Here is a 23,307-nt window from a genome sequence, read left to right as displayed (position 1 = left end):
GTATTTGCATGACATTTTCCAAAACCAAAGATACCTCTAAGCAGTGTCAAAGAGATAACCCAAACACAGCTACTTGTACTCCAATGACATCCTGGATTAATGCAAACAGGGCTGGTTTGGAAAGTTGTTTGAAAAAGGAAGTTACTTTTTTCAAATACAGTAGAGTCTCACTTATCCAACGTTCTGGATTATCCAATGCATTTTTGTAGTCAATGTTTTCAATACATTGTGATATTTTGGTGCTAAATTCGTAAATACAGGAATTACTACATAGCTTTACTGCGTATTCAACTACTTTTTCTGTCAAATTTGTTGTATAACATGTTTTGGTTCTTAATTTGTAAAATCATAACCTAATTTGATGTTTAATAGGCTTTTTCTTAATCCCTCCTTATCATCCAACATATTTGCTTATCTAACATTCTGCCGGCCCGTTTATGTTGGACAAGTGAGACTCTACTGTAGCAGCAATCTTACTGGATAGGATCAAGTGTTAAAACAGTCATGTAGCTCCCTATCCATTTCTGGGCACAATTCAAACTGTATTGACTTACTAACAGGCCTTAAACATGGCTCTCCTCCCCATTTCATATGCCTGGCTCTTAGGCTCACAGCCTTCTCTAAGCACATAATCAGCTATAGTCCAGGATTAAACACAGAAGTTAGCCTAAACAGAAAGTCAACCAGGAGGACAGTCAAGAGTTCATTCCAAAGGTAAATAACATAGAAACTCACCAAAGGGCAAAAATCATCCAAGTCAGAATCCATGCACGTAGTCCAAACACAAAGTCTACCAACAAAGGAACTGGCTGTAACTCTTTCCAACACTGCTCTCAGCAAAGAACTATCGCAGCCACCAACAGCTTTTATGCTGCCCAGGAAAGCCCTTACAGATGAGAGGCCCTCTTCTGAGCCAGCCAATTAGAGGGTATACCTCACAACCTCTGAGGATGCCTGTCATAGATGTGGGTGAAACGTCAGGAGAGAGTACTTCTGGAACATGGCCATACAGCCCGGAAAACATACAACAACCCTGTGATCCCGGCCATGAAAGCCTTCGACAACACATCAGCCAATTAGACCTTCTCAACTAAATGGCATCAACCCTTAACTGGAGCTGAAGAGCCTGATCCTGCACTGATTCTTCCAAGGCTAGAGACTCCTGATCAGCATTACGACCTCATCACTAAGGACACTTCTCGGTGGCATGTGCTGGCTCTGTCCTACTTCACCCACAGAACCCGCTAGCTCGCATCAAATGAAGCAGGCGGGCGCTGGAACGCCCGGTTCCCCACATCCCCAACAACGGCCAATGTTTTCAGCAGCCTTGTGACAGTAGTTAGTTAGCTCCAAAGTATCAGGCTGCTCAGGTGGCTGTTCGACATTTGTCCCTGATTCGGCTGCTGGGAGAGAACCCTCTAACCCATCATCCTCATCCTCTGCCAGGTCCTGACACTGGCCTACAAGCCAGCGCTTCCGAAATGACAGGGGATTATTGATATTGAAAGTGGAGGGGTTGAATGAATGACACAGAATGGGTCCCAAATACTAATCCAGGTTGAATTTTGTGGTTGTTGGAATGCTTATAATAAGGCCATTCTTTGATAGCACAACCTAGAACAATTTCCATATTTGTGGGGGCATACATTCCAACCCCCAACCCATCTTGCAATTAAAGGGACCATAAGCCAGAAAATAGTAAACTTTTGTCTATGTAGCTTTGCCTCTGCATATGCCCCTCCCTTCCTGTGAGCTGGTGCCTTTCTCCAGAAAGTTCCAAGAACAAATGTTAGCTTGAAATCAACAAGTGAGGTCACAGGTATCACTTATGCCAAGTGGGAGTGGAAGGTGAGGAAGACCCTCAGCCATTGGTCAATTTTAGATAAGCCAAAGATATAAATTCTTTGTTTGCTGCGACATGCTTTTGCAATGACCATTTGCATGGTACAGCCTTCTGGGGTATGTACAGCTGTTTGCCTTCTCACAGCTGTGGTGAAAATAAACTTTCCTTTTTTCTGCCTGATTTTCCTCCTGAGCCAGAACCCTTTGAAGGTAATTCTCTTACACCATGAATACATGAAAACACAGATAATAGAAGCTATATTTTGACTATACATTTGACTGTTCCATAGAATAGCTCTGGGGGACCTTGAGAGGCCCACAAACCCTTCTTGAAGGCAGAAGGGGTTTTCTGGAGTTTGGGTAAGTGAATCTGGAAATTGACTACATGGATAAGGGGGGTCATATTATACAGTGAGGATGAACTTCTGCCTCCTTGCCTAGCATGTGTAAACACCAATGCAACGACATTCTATGGCAAGTAAAGTTAACTTATGTCAATGTAGAAGACTAAAGGTTAAATCTAGTTATGTTCGACTGGGTTGGTGCTCATCTCCATTTCTAAGCCAAAGAGCCAGCGTTGTCTGTAGACACCTCCAAGGTCATGTGGCCAGCATGACTGCATGGAATACCGTTACCTTCTCGCCAGAGCGGTACCTATTGATCTACTCACATTTCCATGTTTTCTAACAGCTAGTTTGGCAGAAGCTGAGGCTAACAGTGGGAGCTCACCCTGCTCCCCGGATTCGAAATGCCAACTTTTCAGTCAGCAAGTTCAGCTGCTCAGTGGTTTAACCCTCTGTGCCACCGGGGACTCATACATGTAATACATACTCTGAAAATTCAGCAGAAAACTTTATTTAAAGGAATGCATACATGGACATGTAATACATGTCAATGTATGTATTACTTTAAATAAAAAATTCTGCTGAATTTTCAGAGTAATTATTTTTTAAAACCCTGAATTTCACATAATTCCCACTTACTCTGACATTCATCTAAGCAATGTATTTTGAGTGTGCTGTATATTATAGTTTTAGACAGCAACAAGTCTAGAAACGCCTAGCAGAGCACACAGCATGCCACATACCAGGAATTCTAGCTAGAGTGCTGTCACATGTCATGTGCACTTGGCTATGAAACTTCTGCTGAGCTGCCCAGGCAAGAAAATACCTGGGGAAAAGAAATTTTGTCCAGAAGGTAAACATTGTTGGTTAATGATATGACCAGCCTACAGCTATGCATTTGCTACTAAATAAATATATGCACTAAATTACCTGACAACTTCATTTAAAGGCATGAGATAGACACAATAATGAAACAAAAGCCATTGCTTGCTTGCTATTCCTCTATTTGAATAGGCATTTTTCTGCTGAGCTTTTTAAGGGAGGGGAGCTGTTTCGTAAACTGCATATTACACTCCATATTACCGTATATTCTCGAGTATAAGCAGACCCGAATATAAGTCGAGGCACCTAATTTTACCACCAAAAAAACTGGGAAAACATTGACTCCATTATAAGCCGAGGGTGGTAAATTTCAGAAATAAAAATAGATACCAATAAAATTACATTAATTGAGGCATCAGTAGGTTAAATGTTTTTGAATATTTACATAAAGCTCAAATTTAAGATAAGACTGTCCAACTCTAATCAAATCATTATTCTCATCTTCTTCAATGTAAATGTGCTTATGTATCCTTTTAATAATAATAGAGTAAAATAATACATGTAATAATAATAATAATAATAATAATAATAATAATAATAATAATAATAAATACAGGAAAATAATACAAGTAATAATAAATAGAGTAAAATAATAAATGCAATAATAATAATAATAAGAAGAAGAAGAAGATCAGAGTGAAATAATGAATGTATTATTATTAATAATAGAGTAAAATAAATGTAATAGTAGCAACAATAATAGAGAACAATAATAAATGTAATAATACCAATAATAATAGAGAAAAATAATAAATGTACCATATATTCTCGAGTATAAGCTGACCCAAATATAAGCCAACCAGGACCCTCATCTAAATATAAGCCGAGGGGAGCTTTTTCAGTCTTAAAAAAGGGGCTGAAAAGCTAGGCTTATACTTGAGTATATACAGTATTTCTGGATGTATTTTCAACTATGTTTTTAATCTATTTCTATGTTTCAGCACATTCATTTCTTAAAAAAATATCTCGTTAGCTGTCTCAACCAACATGTTCAGCAGAAGATTAGACATGAGCAGTTAATGATTAATTAATGAATTAAATTGATTAAATTAATTCAATCAATTAATTAAATTTCTTATGCTTATTGAATTAATAGCCATCATTATAATTATGTTTAAATAGGCAAAGGATATTGTACCACATTTGAGGCTATTCATACTGAAGAATTGTAGCAGTCTGACACCACAGTAACCACCATGGCTCAATGCTATGGAATTCTTGCATTTATAGTTTTGTGAGATACTTATACTCCCCTGTAAGACAGCTTTGCTGCCACAACATACTACAAACCCCACAATTCCTTGGGATTGTGTCATATCACTCAAAAGCAGGTCAAATTGCTATAATTCTACTGTGAAGATGGTCTCTAACTGATCACTTCATCACATTGAAGCAGGGAAGTGTTTGGTAGAGTAGTGCTCAGTCATACTCCGCTTAGAAATGAAATGGATTATTTTCCTACCTTCATCACACTGTTAAATCTATCTGTGTGACTCAGTTGTACTCAGGATTCTTCAGGTGATTTGTCATCACACTGTAATCTCCAGGCACCACCCATCATCCCTCCTCGTATTATTTGTGGGGGGGAAACGCCTCTCTTTGAAATGTCAGTTGTTACTTGTCTTCAATTCCCCTAGTTTTCAGTCTATGGTATTTAAAGTAAGGTCCAGCTGCATTCATTCTACAATATAGATGCACCCAGAGAAGGGTATGAACTATAATTCCATCACAAGGAGCTATGGCATTTAAAGTGGGGTGTAAGGGCATTCACTCCATACTGTAAATGCTCCAAGAGAAGGGTATGGACCTTGGAAAACTATGACTCATAGGACTGCACAGAATGGAGGCATAGCATAATAATAATAATAATAATAATAATAATAATAATAATAATAATGCCCTGGCAGAATATGTAAAGCAAAGTGAAGAACCTGCTTTGATTGAAGTAAAAAAAGTCAGAAACTCCTCAAAGCACAGCAGACAAAAAACCAATACAAGAAAACCGCACTACAAACTAGAGCTGACAGCTGGCACAACAAAACATTGCTTGGAAAGTTCCTTGACAAAATTGAAGGAAAAGCTGATAAGGAGAAGACTCATGAATGGGACACTGAAAAAGGACAGAAGGCCTAATCCTTGCAACCCAGGAGCAAGCCATCAGAACAAATGCAATTAAGGCCAAGATTGAAAAATCAGCTGATGACCCAAAATGCAGACTGTGCAAGGAAACCGACAAAACCATTGATCATATCCTCAGCTGCTGTAAGAAAATTGCGCAGACAGACTACAAACAGAGGCACAACTATGTGGCCCAAATGATTCATTGGAACTTATTCCTCAAGTACCACCTCCATGCAGTAAAGAACTGGTGGGATCACAAACCTGCAAAAGTATTGGAAAATGAGCATGCAAAGATACTGTGGGACTTCCGAATTCAGACTGACAAAGTTCTGGAACACAACACTCCAGACATCACAGTTGTGGAAAAGAAAAATGTTTGGAAAATTGATGTTGCCATCCCAGGTGACAGTCGCATTGACGAAAAACAACAAGAAAAACTCATCCGCTATCAGGACCTCAAGATTGAACTTCAAAGACTCTTTGAACTTCAAAGACTCCAGTGCAGGTGGTCCCGGTGGTGATCGGCACATTGGGTGCCGTGCCAAAAGATCTCAGCCGGCATTTGGAAACAATAGACATTGACAAAATTACGATCTGCCAACTGCAAGAGGCCACCCTACTGGGATCTGCGCGCATCATCCGAAAATACATCACACAGTCCTAGACACTTGGGAATTTGTGATACGAAATCCAGCATATCTATCTTGTTTGCTGTGTCATACAATAATAATAATAGTAATAATAATAATGGCATTTAAAATGGCCCTGGCTGCATTTATTCTCCAGTGTAGATGCATCCAGAGAAGGGTATGGACCTTGGGAAACTATAACTCCCAGGACCGCATAGTATGGAGCTATGGTATTTAACGTGGGGTCCAAGAGCATTCATTCCATATTGTAAATGCACCCAGAGAAGGGTTTGGATCTTGAGAAACTGCAGCTCCCAAGATCATCTCATGGAGACATGGCATTTAAAGTAAGGTCCAGTTGCATTCATTCCATAGTATAAATGCACGCAGAGAAGGTTCATGTACCTTTGGAAACTATGGCTCACAGGGCTTCACTTCTAAATTAGAAGTCTGATTTTGTCCCCCTGTCTCTTAGGTTGGATCTACAATGCCCGATGATCTTATTTCAAAATGTGAATTGCATTGATCTGGATTATAGGGCAGTATAGACTGATCGAATCCAGTTCAATGTAGTCAATTGACATTCTGAAACTGGATTAAAGTGCAGTGTAGATCCAGTCTCTGGGAAAATGTTAATTAGCACCTTGTTTAATGTTTAAGATGCCTCCGGTGGCTCAGTGTGTTAAAGCGCTGAGCTGCTGAACTTGTAGACCGAAAGGTCCCAGGTTCAAATCCGGGGAGAGGAGTGAGCGCCCACTGTTAGCTCCAGCTTCTGCCAACCTAGCAGTTCAAAAACATGCATATGTGAGTAAATCAATAGGTACTGCTCCGGCGGGAAGGTAACAGCATTCCATGCAGTCATGCCAACCACATGACCTTGGAGGTGTCTACGGACAACGCTGGCTCTTTGGCTTAGAAATGGAGATGAGCACCGACCCCCCAGAGTCGGACACGACTGAACTTAATGTCAAGGGAAACCTTTACCTTTACCTTAAGATGTGAATCAAATGAGGAGCATGTGAGTTCTCTAAAAATGCCAGAGACCCCTAGCTCCACCCCACGCCCATTTAAAAAAATGAATCAACACATGCATACAAACACACATTGTCCCACAAAAAGTTGGGTATGCCCCAGAAACTAATTTTTTTCCCATGGATCCAATGCCAAGAAAGCTGATCTAGACTGCTTTTCACGTCTAGAATTATTCTTTTCTGCAAATAATGAATCCTACCTATTGAATGGATTCAGATACTCTAGATTTCTGCTCCCCTTGGGATCACATGTTTTTCTTATGTTACAGACACACAGCCTTATCTAAGTTCTCCACGACAAAACTTCCCTGATAAGTTACAAAACGCTTTCATGGTGATGGTTTAAGAAATTGCCTTAGCTATACAACCACAGTCCCATTTACTTATCCCCAACAGGAACAGAACAAGTATAAATAAATGTGCCTTAAGAGTGAATCTAAGTAATCGTTGGTGGGGATCCAGATGAGTGAGGGGAGTGGTCTGCTTTCTTTGTCTCACTTTCTTCTTTCTCTCCTTTTTGTACGATTCCTTCTCTCACGAGTCCCACCCCTCCTCACTACTAGAGAGAAGACCTATTTGCTGGAAATAATCATCAAGGGCAGCAACATCAGGCAAGGATCTCCTCTCATTGCATCCCTTGTATTTACCAAGACAGAGGTAAGCCTTTTTCTCTCTTCCCTTTCCCCTCTGTTCCCATCTCTCAGTTACTTTGTAAAACAACTTGTATTGGCAGCATCATTGTTCAAGGGGGAGTTAGATTCTTGTAGACTTTTAACTGTAATTCCTTCATCACAGAACTTTATGGCCCTGCTAAAGTCCAGAGGCATAGCTATGAAGAAGAGAAACATATTAAAGATATTGCTCTCCCATATAAAGGAATTCTACCCTTCAGTCCCCAAATGTCTAGCATTGCAAAGTGAGACACTGAAAACAGTTCACAACCCAAACTCTTACAGCTGATATGTTCTACTTCCCCTGGAAACTTTCCTTGCCCCTTTTCCTTCGATGTCTAAATCATATTTCTAAATACTTGACTGAAGTTTTAAGTTACTACCATGTTAGAATTTGAGGACTGAATGAAAATGTGAGGGGGGGGAGGAGCATTGTTTTTATTTTGCTCTCTCTCCCCACTTTTCTGCTGAAACCATGACACAAACAGCATGAAGTCCATAACTGTCTATCTGATTTAATGCTACTAATGTTTCTCATGAGACTGGCATTGAAGTGAGTTTTTTGGCAATATGGTGCATAAAGAATGTGGCATTGAGCAAGAAAATAGTACAACTCCCAATAAACCCCTGTCACAGTGGATTGCCACCAGAAGTTCACAATTACAGTAGAGTCTCACTTATCCAACATAAACGGGCCGGCAGAACATTGGATAAGCGAATATGTTGGATAATAAGGAGAGATTCAGGAGAAGCCTATTAAACATCAAATTAGGTTATGATTTTACAAATTAAGTACCAAAACATCATGTTACACAACAAATCTGGCAGAAAAACTAGTTCAATACGCAGTAATGCTATTTAGTAATTACTGTATTTACGAATTTCGCACCAAAATATCATGATATATTGAAAACATTGACTACAAAAATGCGTTGGATAATCCAGAATGTTGGATAAGCGAGTGTTGGATAAGTGAAACTCTACTGTATTTTGATTTTGCTGTAAGCCGCCCCGAGTCCCCTTCGGGGGAGATGGAGGCGGGATATAAACAAACTTATTATTGACACAACTACGTTGTATGACACAGAAAACAAGATAGATATGCTGGATTTCGTATCACAAAATCACAAGTCGAACACTTCCCAAGTGTCTAGGACTGTGTGATGTATTTTCGGATGATGCGCGCAGATCCCAGTAGGGTGGCCTTTTGTAGTTGGCAGAACGTGATTTTGTCAATGTCTATTGTTTCCAAATGCCAGCTGAGATCTTTTGGCACGGCACCCAATGTGCCGACCACCTGCACTGGTTTCTGCCATCGTCTTTGCAGTTTAATCTTGAGGTCCTGATAGCGGCTGAGTTTTTCCTGTTGTTTTTCATCAATGCGACTGTCACCTAGGATGGCGACATCAATGATCCAAACCTTTTTCTTTTCCACAACTGTGATGTCTGGTGTGTTGTGTTCCAGAACTTTGTCAGTCTGGATTCGGAAGTCCCACAATATCTTTGCGTGCTCATTTTCCAATACTTTTGCAGGTTTGTGATCCCACCAGTTCTTTACTGCTGGGAGGTGATACTTGAGGCATAAGTTCCAATGAATCATTTGGGCCACATAGTTGTGCCTCTGTTTGTAGTCAGTCTGTGCGACTTTCTTACAGCAGCTGAGGATATGATCAATGGTTTCGTCGGTTTCCTTGCACAGTCTGCATTTTGGATCATCAGCTGATTTTTCGATTTTGGCCTTAATTGCATTATTATTATTATTAGTCCATAGCTGTTTATCTGATTTAATGCTGCTAATGTTTATCACGAGACTGGCATTGAAGTGAGGTTTTTTTGGCAATATGGTGCATAAAGAATGTAGCACTGAGCAAGAAAATAGTGCAACTCCCAATAAACTCCTGTCACAGTGGATTGCCACTAGAAGATCACAATGAATGAATAAGGGAAACTGTAAGGTTGTGATTGAAGGACAGAAGGTAAAAAATACATGAATGTACAGTAGAGTCTCACTTATCCAAGCCTCGCTTATCCAAGCCTCTGATAATCCAAGCCATTTTTGTAGTCAATGTTTCAATATATCGTGATATTTTAGTGCTAAATTCGTAAATTCGCCTACCTGTATTTTATAATGTGTTTTATGAATACTGATGTAAGTTAATAATAATTTTTTAACTGATTTATATTGCACTGTATAATTTTTATATATGCATTTTATTGTAAGCCGCCCTGAGTCCCCTGTTGGGTGAGAAGGGCGGAATATAAATATTGTAATAAATAAATAAATACAGTAATTACAACATAACATTACGGCGTATTGAACTACTTTTTCTGTCAAATTTGTTGTATAACATGATGTTTTGGTGCTTAATTTGTAAAATCATAACCTAATTAGATGTTTAATAGGCTTTTCATTAATCCCTCCTTATTATCCAACATATTCACTTATCCAACGTTCTGCCGGCCCGTTTATGTTGGATAAGTGAGACTCTACTGTAATTGTTTTTGTAAAGTCAGGATATCGTATGTATTTATGACCAGCTTCATTGTTCTAAATTCTGCTTGCTAAAACTTTATGACATTTCAGACATAATGCATGCCTTTTTAAACATACATGTTGATTCAAATGAAATTGTAGTGTAGATGCCTTATCTTTGCCTGCGGATGTACACATTTTGAGTTGGACCCACTAGGTAAGAAAGGACAGCTGTACAGTTCTGCCCAAATGCTCCTAAGCCCAAAACTTGACTTCTTTATCACAGTTTCACCAATTGCCCCCAATGGCAGATTGGATTAAACCCTTATGCCAAGCAGGACCGCTGACCAAAAGGTCGGCGGTTCAAATCCTGTGAGTGGGGTGAGCTCCCGTCTGTCAGCTCCAACTCCCTATGCAGGGGCATGAGAGAAGCCTCCTACAGGATGGTAAAACGTCAAACATCTGGGCATCCCCTGGGCAACGTCATTGCAGACAGACAATTCTCTCACATCAGAAGTTATTCCTGACACGGAAAAAAAAAACAATTGCAAGGTTCAGGGCATTTATGTGAGATGTAAAATATGGAACCAGACCAGTATGTTATGGTAGTTAGGATGCAGGAGTGAGTGTTTAAATATTTGGTTGGCCACAAAGTATATATGGGCACATTTATTTATTTATTTATTTATTTACAGTATTTATATTCCGCCCTTATCTTTCGGGTTGCTAGGTCAGCAACGAGCAGGGGCTATTTTTTTTATTTTTAATTGAGGGGTGCTCACCCCACCACGGGCTGGCCTCGAACTCATGACCTCATGGTCAGAGTGATTTATTGCAGCAGGCTGCTCACCAGCCTGTGCCACAGCCCGGCCCTATCTTTCAGCCTATCTTGCAGAGCCATTGTAAATGGCTTGCTGTAAACAATATTCCATTGTATCCAGTGCTGTCCTTCTACTGGTAGAATAACACTACTGGGAGATCTAGTTTCCCCTCTCTCTACAGTTGCCAGAACCCCTTTCCAAATCTGCTGCAGAGGATTGCAGGGGTCTGCAGAGTGGAAGAAATGTAAGGAAACCTGTGAAATAAGCATATTTAAACTCATGCAATATTAGATTCAGGTCATTCTTATTTACTATTTGATACTATAAAGTGTACCCAAACTTGGTGTTGTACTGCTATTCAGCTCACATGCAAGCCCTAAACGCAAAGTTTCGAAGTCTGCAGGAACAAGGGGTAAATGTAATGTACAAACTCACAAAAGGTGCTTTCAGCTCCTTAAAGAAAGGAAAGATATAAATTTGCCACATCTCCCGCTGTTCTCTCTTTCTCCTATTATGTCTCTTTCTTCTCGGTAAATACTATGAACAATGTTGCTGTATCTACACACTGGTATCAATGCAAGTGATAACTGCTAAGTCCAATTTCTTGTGAAATATTGGATCTCAAATGCAGAAATGATAGATCCCTACTTTACAAAATATACAAATGTAGATCTGCTACATTTATAGCAAGTCTGTTCTGCATTTCATTCAATTTGTGTGTTAAACTAGCTTTTTGAATTTGTTCTCTCTTGTGTCTTTTGGGAAAACAAAGCAAACCATGTTCTTCAGATTGTGGTGGTTTATATTTCTAATGGACTACCATGTTTTTGTGGCACAAAACACCAACGAAGAAAAGAGAACTGGAGTAAGAAAACAGAAGCCAAAGCCTTTCTTGTCAAATGCAGTAGAAAAATATCCAGGTTCAAGTGACCAAGGTGACTATTTGTATTTTAGCAGATTTCTTTAAAATTGTCATTCCTGGGCCTTTAATTTATTTTAATTTGCAGGAGTTCAGTGGCCTTGAAGCTGTTTTAGTGTCTAAGCATGTTTATAGAAAGGAGGCTTTGCTCTGTGGTAGAGGACTTGCTTCGCTCGCAAAGGGGCAAGATTGGTTTTTCAGGAGAGAGTCCTCCCTAAAACCTGAACAGCCAGTTGCAGAATTTGCAATATAACTTTTAAAAGTAATTCATTTTATAACCAATTGCAACACTTTTCCCAAGGTAAAGATTCAACATTGCAACCACCAAAAAAAGTTCCTCAATATGTTTTTTGCTGTTTTATACTGTTGTAGTGTTTCTGTTTACCCTTTAAACCCATACAATTTAAGTAGAAAGCACTGGTCATTAAACTAGTGTGGGTATACAGGTATATGTTAATTAATCCTGATCAGATTCAGCTCCCTTCTCAAAATTTCCAGAACTTCTGTGTCTGAATGAAGTAACAGTAGAAGCACCTTGTCATAAGTGCACAAACTGACGCTACAATCAAATATTCCAGAGGTGTACTATACATGTAGAAGTCAAGCATTGATAACCTATTACAATAGAATTATATTGTAATATTTTTTTATAACTTTAACCAAAACTTCTTTGTGTTCTTGGCTTTTAAATCAAAGGACAATCTAGTGTAAAATAACTGCTGAACTGCAAGAGAAGGGACAAGGATGAGAGAAGTTTTTGGTTTTTTTTTTTTCGTGTCAGGAGCAACCGGAGTTGCTTCTGGAGTGAGAGAATTGGCCGTCTGCAAGGACGTTGCCCAGGGGACGCCCGGATGTTTTGATGTTTTACCATCCTTGTGGGAGGCTTCTCTCATGTCCCCGCATGGAGCTGGAGCTGGTAGAGGGAGCTCATCCGCGCTCTCCCAGGGTGGGATTCGAACCTGGCAGCCTTCAGGTCAGCAACCCAACCTTCAAGTCACAAGGCATTTATCCCCTAGGCCACCGGAGGCTCCTCATGAGAGAAGTGACTATACTGGTGATCCTTGCTATGGCCATAGGAGTGTACCAAGCATCCCTGAAATGTTAGATGTTGTAGAACAGGATGGTTCATTTTTTCAGTGTTTGTTAGTTTCCTAATCTGATGTTGTTGTTTTTTCTGTGTGATTCTAGATGAAAACTGCATTCTGGAAATGGCTTTCCTCCTGGACAGCTCAGAGAGTGCCAAGAATTTCAACCATGAACAGCAGAAAAAGTTTGTTTTGGAAACAGTGAATAGAATGAATGGACTGCAACTCAGCTCCAATCGTCATCTGAGCTGGAGGATTGCTCTGCTTCAGTACAGCAGCACTGTTCTCATAGAGCAAACATTCAAAGATTGGAAGGGCCTAGATGCTTTTAAGTCCCGTATTGCTCCCATAACCTACATTGGCCATGGCACCTACACTACTTATGCCATCACCAATCTCACACAGCTCTATATGACCGAAGGAACACACGGTAGTGTTAAAGTAGCTATCCTGTTGACTGATGGTGTGGACCATCCGAGGAACCCTGATATTTTCTCAGCTACAGCTGATGCTAAGCATCAAGGTATTGTGTTCTTCACAGTGGGAATGACCAGAGTGGCTGAGGAGGTGGCCAACGCTGCCAAGCTCCGACTCCTAGCCAGTGTTCCAGCATCCAGGTTTGTCTTCAATCTGCAGGAGACAGGAATTGTGGAGAAAATTCTCAAAGAAATGGTAGGAACAACTATTTAGTCAGCCCTGCATATAAAGCATCTATATTGCAGTTGTACTATGAAAGGTGTATAAACGAAAGGCAATTGGCACTAATGTGCATTCCTTTTAAATTCTTTGTGGATGGAGGATGACTGATGGGGCTATAGTTTGAATGTTAGCTAAGTTTTGACATACCCTTCAATTGTCCTGAATTGACAGGGACAGTCCCAATCAGTCCTCAGCCACTCTACTTTTTCAAATGCTTTTAAATTGTGAAGAATAGTTAATGACGTTAACAGATTAGAGAGTTGGGCCAAAACTAACAAAAAGAATTTCAACAGGAAGAAATGTATGGTGCTACACTTAAGCGGAAAAAATGAAATGCATTGATATATATGAGGGTGACACCTGGTTTGATAACAGTCCACGTAAAAGGGATCTAAAAGTCTAACCGAACTAAACATGAGTCAGTTCAGTGTGATAAGTCAACAATGTGATGAGGCAGATTAAAAAAAACAATGTAATTCTAAGCTGCATCAATTGTATAGTTTCTAGACCAAGGAATACTGTGTCCTTTTCTGGGCACCGCAATTCCGGAAAGGTATCAATATGTTGGAATGCGTACGGAGAAGGACAGCCAAAATGATTAAAAAATCTGGAAACCCAATCCCACGAGGAACATCTTAGGGAGCTGGGTATGTTTAGTTTGGAGAAGAGAAGTTAAGAAGGGGCATGTTTAAATATTTGAAAGAGTGTCGTATTGAGAAGGAGCAATCTTATGGTCTACTGCTTCAGAGTTAAGGCACAGAGCAGTGGATTCAAACCACAGGAAAACAGATTCCACCAAACTCCAAATCCAAATTTATTTAATGCTTAGACCATAGGTCTTTCGCATGCAAGACAAACAAACAAATACACAAAAGCCAGACCATCAAATACAATATAAAACACGCCATTAAAACCCTATATAAATCATTAAAACATTAAAATGCTGCAAATATCAATGTCAGGATATGCCCTGACACCAAACTCTGGCCCCATTTATACTGCCATGTAATGCAATTTGAACTGCACTATAATGGTTAGTGTAGATTCATATAATGCAGATTCATATAATGCATTGATCTGGATTATATGAGCCTACACTGCCATATAATCCAGTTCAATGCAGTTAATCTGCATTTTGAAACTGGATTATATGGCAGTGTAGATGGGGCCTCAATGATGGTCAATGTAGACAAGCCCTAAATTCTGGCCAATGATAATGCATAATGTGTTTAGTATTTCAGTAAAACTTTGACAACGACATCTTCCCCATACTCATGCATTTTATCACCCGTATCTTGGGTTTTCTTTTCTACCAAAAGGCCAGCTATCAACACTGAACACTGTCAGTTTGAAAATACAATATAGATAAAAGGTAAAGGTTTCCCCTGACGTTAAGTCCAGTCATGATCGACTCTGGGGGTTGGTGCTCATCTCCATTTCTAAGCCGAAGAGCCGGCGTTGTCCATAGACACCTCCAGGTCATGTGGCCAGCATGACTGCATGGAGCACCGTTACCTTCCCGCTGGAGCGGTACCTATTGATCTACTCACATTTTCAGGTTTCCGAACTGCTAGGTTGGCAGGAGCTGGGGCTAACAGCAGGTGCTCATTCCGCTCCCGGGATTTGAACCTGGGACCTTTCAGTCCGCAAGTTCAGCAGCTCAGCACTTTAACACACTGTACCATAAGCCCTGGCAAATAAATTAAGAACATTTGGTTATGTCCCCTTTAAACTTCTGCTGAAGTTTGCAAGCATGATCAAGACATTTGCTGGACCTGGTACAAACTTGTAATAGTGCTTGCTCTTTCTACTTGCCACTCACAAAAGATCACATCTGTTTCGACCAGTTCTTTAGGTTTCTTTGTCTATAGTTTTTACAGTCCTCACTGCCTGATTTGCTTTTATATCCGGACATGGCAGTAGAGCATGTGTGTCTATTAATTCCACATGAGCGAATGACAAAAGCCCTTTAGTCGCTGTCCCTTGTCCCAAGATCCACTTTCAGTTCTTCCAAACACTATGCAGGTCAGAGGTCTAACTTGTTTATGCACATATCATCTAGGGGCCATAAATCTTGTTAGCAGGAGGATTGGCTCCTACTGTCCTGGGGATCTCAGTTTTTGTTATTACTTTCCTCCTGTTTGGGCATAGAAAATGCCAGTAAGAACTAAGAAACCCTGGAATGTTTAGTTCTTGAGGGAGCATATCCCTGCCTCACCCAATTAGATGCCCTCCAGATGTGTTGGATTATATGTTCCATCAGATTTAGGCATGCAATCTATGGATTATGTGGGCTGTAGTTGAAAACATCTGATACACTCCAGGAAAAGCAAGTACAGTAGAGTCTCACTTATCCAAGACTCGCTTATCCAAGGTTCTGGATTATCCAAGGCATTTTTATAGTCAATGTTTTCAATATATCGTGATATTTTGGTGCTAAATTCGTAAATACAGTAATTACAGCATAACATTACTGTGTATTGAACTACTTTTTCTGTCAAATTTGTTGCATTACATGATGTTTTGGTGCTTAATTTGTAAAATCATAACCTAATTTGATATTTAATAGGCTTTTACTTAATCCCTCCTTATTATCCAAGATATTCGCTTATCCAAGCTTCTGCCGGCCCATTTAGCTTGGATAAGTGAGACTCTACTGTATTAAGGTGGTATTTCAAAATGTTTGAAAGACTATAAATGTGTGTATATCTTAATATTTATAATGCAGTATTTTATTTGTATATGCCGTTAGCTGCCTTGGAAGAAAGGTGGGATACAAACCAAATAAATGAAACAATAGCTCTCTTGTACACTTCCTTGTGCTGGTTTAGCACTGGTGTTCATTCACATACATACAGTTGAGCAAAAGTGCAAACATTCACACCCACAAACAATTTGGAGGTTTTTAAGCAGAGGCTGAATGGCCATCTGTCAGGGATGCTTTGAATGCGATTTCCTGTTTCTTGGCAGGGGGTTGGACTGGATGGCCCATGAGGTCTCTTCCAACTCTACTATTCTATGATTCTATGATTCTAATTCCCCACATCATTTAGGGGGCATCAGTTGTTGAGCCAATTTAGTGAGTTTTCAGTATGAATGAGAGGTTATGCTGCTGCTGCCATTATTAATTAATTCCTATCATGATCCTTTGAAATACTTAATCCACATCCTTTTACAATTGCCTTGGTTTGTAACATCTAAATTATGTCTCTTTCTGCCTCACTGCAGGCTGAACTACTTCAGTGTTATGTTAGTTTTTAGAGAAATCTGAATACAGTATAATAATAGCTTGCGTCCTTCCCTGTCTGTCACTGCTGGGTGAAGTCCCATGTTTATGTTTCTACAGTGTAAGCTGTCTAGATAGATTGGACTAGCATTGATGATTACCCTTTTTGTGGAAGAGGAGATACTCCTTTCTCATGTTTCTCCCACAAATAGGCAAAATGTGTTGAAACGGTGAGCAAGGTCAAGTTTGTTGTGGTTTATGCAGAATATAGTCCCATCAAAGACACAATACAGTAGAGTCTCACTTATCCAACACTCGCTTATCCAACGTTCTGGATTATCCAATGCATTTTTGTAGTCAGCGTTTTCAATACATCGTGATATTTTGGTGCTAAATTCGTAAATACAGTAATTGATAGGCTTTTACTTAATCCCTCCTTATTATCCAACATATTCGCTTATCCAACGTTCTGCCAGCCTGTTTACATTGGATAAGTGAGACTCTACTGTAGCTTCACACAGTTGAAAGAGGAAAAATGAATTTACTCTTGTTCAGCAGAGTTAAAAACATAAACTTGTGGCATTGCATCCAAAAACAAATCCTTTAGAGTAACAAAACTTATATAGTCCTTGTATGCATCACATAAACACAGAGAGCATGGCTTTCCATTCACATGCATAGAGTTAAGCAAAAGTGCTCACATTTACACCCACAAATGTGAACTCCCATCATCCCCAGAAAGTGAGCAAGGGAGAGAGCCAGCATGTATCCCAAAACACACCCAGTGATACCCCACCGAGTGTGGTTCAAACTTACTGGCTTTAATGACCACCAGAATGAGGTTTTTTCCTTAACACATATATCTGCTCCAACCTTGGTGTTGATTCCTGCAAAACTCATCCTGTTTTCTGTGTACTTTATCCAGGTTTGGCCCCACTTACAATACCATATGATTCCTCCTGACACCACATTCACATTAAAACAATGATTTTTTCATCTCAGTCTTCCCTGCTGGGAAATCGATGGCGGAAATGGGGCACAAGGTTATATATACAGTGAGTCTGTATGAGTTCAATTTGCATTGGCCCTTAGAAGCTTTGAACGTAAGAGCTAATTGACAACAAAAGTTTTTCCCAGTGTGAACTAGTAGATTGTCCACTGCAGTTAAGCAAACCACCTTATTAATTTTGTCATCTATCTACTGTAGCTGAAGGCATAGATATTTTATCAATTAAAGTTGGCAATGGCATGGTATCGCTAGTTGCAGGGTTCCTTGTTGAAAACATCTTCTAACTAGCAAAGCATGGTGTTTCTGAAAGTTTCAGAAAGTGTTTCTTTTTTTTGAAAGTGTGCTTAATGTCTAGCTCTAATGTTGTTTCTGCTTATCTGTCTCCCCAGAAAGTTCTGGTAGAAGAAGGGGTAAGTCTTACTGGTGAGCTGGTGGAGGGATTTGTTTGCATGTAAAAGAATATTTTCTTGGAAGTAAGTCAAAGTGAAAATTAAAGAATGAAATTGGAAAGGGGGTTATCATCTCGTTTCATCAGATAATTGTGACATTTCAAATGTTGTTGCTTCCTTGAGTGAATGTGCAGGCATTACATAATGTTCAATTTCCCGGGGTTGTTGTATGTTTTCCGGGCTGTATGGCCATGTTCCAGAAGTATTCTCTCCTGACGTTTCACCCACATCTATGGCAGGCATCCTCAGAGGTCGTGAGATATGATACCTCGCAACCTCCGAGGATGCTTGCCATAGATGTGGACCAAACATAGGAGAGAATACTTCTGGAACATGGCCATACAGCCCGGAAAACATAGAACAACCCTGTGATCTCAGCCATGAAAGCCTTCAACAACACATTGTTCTATTTCCCGTCTAAATAAATATTATGTTAATGTCATTTCAATAATACAAAATAAATAGAAAAATAAGAAAAGTCTTATTAAATGACAAAACATTTCTTCGCCTACCATGTTTGGTCTTTAATACATCTGCTTGTTGCAGTATTCTGAATACAGATTAACCCCTCCTCCCATATTTACAGGTGATATATTCCTGAACTTTGAAACAATGGATAATAGTGAGGACCATCAAAAATGTAGGCCCCAATAATGTCTGGATTAGCCTATCTGAAACCCTCACACGTTTGGAATGTCAAATCAAATCAAAATCTTTATTACAGTCATAGACCAGCATAAGTGGGGTACAGTCTCATAGAAGCATGTACATAAGATCTAAAAGGCTAAAAAAAAAACCAAGGGTATGTTGAAGGCTAAAACAAAAAAATCTTTAGAGAAGGGATTGGACAAAAAAGGGATGGAGCGGGAAGGAGATTGGAATGTCAATATCCCTCCAAAAAGCTCCTCTTGTGGAAAGATGTTAATGCTAATGCTAGAATTGGGGCGGGTGTGATAAATACCCTAAAGCAGTGGTTCTCAACCTCTGCGTCCCCAGATGTTTTGGCCTCCAACTCCCAGAAATCCTAACAGCTGGTAAACTGGTTGAGATTTCTGGGAGTTGTAGGCCAAAACACCTGGGGACCACAGGTTGAGAACTACTGCCCTAAAGGCACCAGATCCTGTCAAATCTTGGAAAACAATTAGGATCAGTTCTGGTTTGTACTTGGATGGGAGGTCAACAACGAATATCAGGGGCTATTGGTTGCATTTCAGAGGAAGGGACTGGCAAAACCACCTTTGAGTATGCCTAAGGAAACCTCATAAAATTTATAGGATCACCATGAGTCAACAGGCAACTTGAAGCCCCCCTCCCCTCCAAGCAACATATTGCCATTTCAAGCTTCATACAAATATACTTCCTCATAAGAAAAATGAATGCTTGGGTACGGTATCTGAACATTCCTAGGTCCAATAGAAAGGAAGATATAAAATTGTATTCCAAATGATAAATATAATCAGGTTAACATACTGTGACAAAGAAGGAGGCGGTATATATAATATAGCTGTTTCAGAATGCTGTTTAAAACTTACATTTTTAGTATTTTTAATTAAGTGATATAGGTCTGTTAGCTAAATAATTCAGCTCCGACTGGTCAGTAATACGTGTCATTCATTTTTGTTCAAAGTGTCCCCAGCCTCCAATATGCAACTGTGAAAAAGGAGAAAGGGGTCTTCCTGGCCCTGCTGTAAGTAGCCATTCTTTTCTATTAACTTTCTTCTCATCTTTAATGATAATTGTGAATAGGGTTTGATTTGGGTGGTAGCCTTTTTAATGATGCCTTATTCATGAAATGATCCTTTGGAAGCAATAGCTGTATATTCCAGCAAGGCTGACACATCTACCAGAACTTGGAAAAATTATCTTTAGGACTGAAATCCCCCTAGACAATCATGGTCACTGGCCAATCTGGCAGCTGGATTCTGGGAACATGAATTTTTAAAAAGTAGCTAATTTCAGTTATAAATCATTCTTTATCCTCATTGAATGAAGGATAAACACTAAGTAGTATACATCAGGTTTCACTATATTTTAATAAAAGGTAGAGGTTTTCCCTTGACATTAAGTCTAGTTGTGTCCGACTCCGGGGCTTGGTGCTCATCTCCATTTCTAAGCTGAACAGCCAGCGTTATCCATAGACACCTCCAAGGTCATGTGGCCGGCATGACTGCATGGAGCGCCATTACCTTCCCGCCAGAGCGGTACCTATTGATCTACTCACATTGGCATGTTTTCAAACTGCTAGGTTGGCAGAAGCTGGAGCTAAGAGTGGCCGCTCCCGCCGCTCCCTGGGTTTGAACCTGGGACCTTTCAGTCTGCAAATTCAGCAGTTCAGTGCTTTAACCCACTTCGCCACTGGGGCTCCTTGGGCCCTTCCATACAGGCCCTATATCCCAGGATCTGATCCCAGATTTTCTGTTTATCCCTGATTATCTGGCAGTGTGGGGTCATGTAATCCAGTTTAAAGCAGAAAACCTGACATAAGATATTGGGATATGGGGCCTGTCTGCATGGAGAGTCATTACCTTCCCGCCAGAGTGATTACTGATCTGTTCGCATTTGCATGTTTTCAAACTGCCAAGTTGACAGAAGCTGAGGCTAACAGTGGGAGCTCACTCCACTCCCCGGATTCAAACTGCTGACCTTTTGGCCAACAAGTTCAGCAGCTCAGCAGTTTAACCCGCTGCACCACTGAGGCCCATTTTAATACATGCATATAAATTGAGCCAGGTTGGTGTCGTGATTTGAGTATTGATTTATGACCACAGAAAAGAGTTCGAATCATCACTTGACCATGGAAACCCACTGGATAACCTTGGCCAAGTCACATGCTCTCAACCAGAGAAGAAGCCTCTCTCTGAATAAATCTTGCCAAGAAAACCTTTTTGATAGATTCACCTTAGGGGCACCATAAATCAGAAAAACAATAAATCATAAAACAAAAGTTGAAATGGAGTCTCATGTCACAATGCTGCTCCCAAGAAGTCAAATGAACACTTCCATTTGTGTATGTATCAGCTCAAACTGCACTTCTCATCTTCACTTACTTGTGGCAAAAGCCACAAGAAATACTTTCATGACCAGAGTAAAAACTAGTGACCGTTTCCTGTATCTTTAAGGGTTGTATAGAAGCAGGAATTTTGACAGATGATGCTTATTAATCTGGTTGCAGGAACTGTATTCAGTTTTCAGCCTGACAACCGCATTTACACTAAAACTTTTGAAAGCATTTAAAAACAATATCAAGACATTTTTTAAAAACTGAAAAACATTAATGGTGCAGCCCTTTATTGCTTACTTGGAAGTAAGATTCAGTGAAAGTAGTGCGACTAACTGCTGAGCGGACATATGTGAGATTGTGCTGCAACTCTTTTATTTTCAAAGCTTCAGATTTCAAACTAATACAAAATATCCTAACGTGTTCCTTCCTGCCCTTCTTGCTTAAGAACATATCCATGGTGGGTTTTAACAAGAGTGGTTAAAGGAATCTTAGGTATTAGACAAGTTATTTGAGCACCTGGTGAGATTATGATCTGGTCACCAATATTTTAGTTTGTTTGTTTTAATTGTTTAATAATATTAAAGTGATTTTAAAGTTTTAGTTTCTTTTAAGGACATTTCAGATGGTACCTGTCTTGTTATATATAGCATAAGAAATACTTTATTAAATATCTCAGTTCATGCATTCACTCCTGAGAAGTAACAGAAATAATCAAAATGGGTTGCTGTGAGTTTTCTGGGCTGTATGGCCATGTTCCAGGTCTGTTGGAAACTAAGCAAGTGGGGTTTATTTATCCGTGAAATGTCTAGGGTGAGAGAAAGAACTCTTGTCTCTTTGAAGCAAGTGTGAATGTTGCAATTGGCCTGCTTGATTAGCTTTGAATAGCCTTGCAGCTTCAAAGCCTTCTTGCCTCCTGCCTGAGGGAATCCCTTGTTGGGATGTATTAGCTGGCCCTGATTGTTTCCTGTCTGAAATTCCCCTGTCTTCTGAGTGTTGTTCTTTATTTACTGTCCTGATTTTAGAGGATTTTTTAAATACTGGTAGCCAGATTTTGTTCATTTTCATGGTTTCCTCCTTTCTGTTGAAATTGTTCACATGCTTGTAGATTTCAATGGCTTCTCTGTGTAGTCTGACATGGTGGTTGTTAGAGTGATCCAGCATTTCTGTTCTCAAATAATATGCTAGGTCCAGGTTAGTCCACTAAGTGCTCTTTTATGGCTGACTTCTCTGGTTGAGTTAGTCTGCAGTGCCTTTCAACTTCCTTGATTCGTGTTTGGGTAATGCGGTGTTTGGTGGTCCCTGTGTAGACTTGTCCACAGCTGCATGGTATATAGTAGACCCCTACAGAGGTGAGAGGATTCCTCTTGTCCTTTGATGATATATAAACCCCACTTGCCTAGTTTCCAACAGACCTCACAGCCTCTGAGGATGCCTACCATAGATGTGAGCAAAATGTCCAGAGATAATCCTTCTGGAACATGGCCATACAGCCCGGAAAACTCACAGCAACCCAGTGAATCCATGACAGCCTTCAACAACACATAATCAAAATGGTGTTGGAAAATTAACAATAATAAATACGTTATTATAAACAAGAAGGAAGGAGGGAAAGAAAGAAGGAAAGAAGGAAGGAAAGAAAGAAGACCAAAATCCTGTTCAGCAGTTACAAATGCATAACCTAGAGTTATTTGCTAATTTCTATTCACAATCCCTAAATAACCCCCAGTTTATGGGCTACATAAAGACTGTGAAGGTTCTCCATTCTTCACTTACTGGGAAGCAGCTGCTGTGATTGATTGTGGTCTGTTCACTTATGGATTGGGAAGCAGTTGGCTAAAACCCACCACTTGCACAAGTGTTCTTCAATGCAAGGGTGAATTGCAACAGGGATCCGGGTTCTGCCTATCACACTGGATATTGCTTACACAACGCACAATCAATTGCAACTGCTGTTTCCCAGTAAGTAGGGATTGGGGCAGGATGAGGGTGCAATTTACTGCATAGCACTCTAACTACACATCCGTAAAACCTCTAAGAGAATTCCAGCCATTGTAAGCATTGGTTTGCATGACAAATCTCATTCAGGCAAGACCCACTTTAAACTT

General features: G+C 39.9%; 1 protein-coding gene across 4 annotated transcripts in view; it reads left to right on the top strand.

Moving 5' to 3' along the window:
* The first annotated feature begins 2,186 nt into the window (after positions 1 to 2,186).
* Positions 2,187 to 23,307, top strand: part of LOC100558893 (collagen alpha-1(XXVIII) chain) — an 80,977-nt gene continuing 59,856 nt past the window's right edge. Inside the window, exons 1-6 of one of the 4 annotated variants that reach the window (XM_016996751.2) lie at positions 2,187 to 2,202; positions 7,413 to 7,506; positions 11,587 to 11,749; positions 12,922 to 13,490; positions 18,142 to 18,162; positions 19,829 to 19,888. In XM_016996751.2, the coding sequence (XP_016852240.2) occupies positions 11,593 to 11,749; positions 12,922 to 13,490; positions 18,142 to 18,162; positions 19,829 to 19,888 (807 nt within the window). In that variant the 5' untranslated portion in view covers positions 2,187 to 2,202; positions 7,413 to 7,506; positions 11,587 to 11,592. Of the gene's footprint in view, positions 2,203 to 6,343; positions 7,507 to 11,586; positions 11,750 to 12,921; positions 13,491 to 18,141; positions 18,163 to 19,828; positions 19,889 to 23,307 lie in introns of those variants that run through there. The other 3 variants (XM_062964745.1, XM_062964730.1, XM_008119021.2) reach the window with 3 other exon arrangements.

Source organism: Anolis carolinensis, chromosome 1 (assembly GCF_035594765.1).
Source record: "Anolis carolinensis isolate JA03-04 chromosome 1, rAnoCar3.1.pri, whole genome shotgun sequence".
Taxonomy (NCBI): Eukaryota; Metazoa; Chordata; class Lepidosauria; order Squamata; family Dactyloidae; genus Anolis; species Anolis carolinensis.
This window is presented reverse-complemented; position numbering and strand designations above follow the sequence as displayed.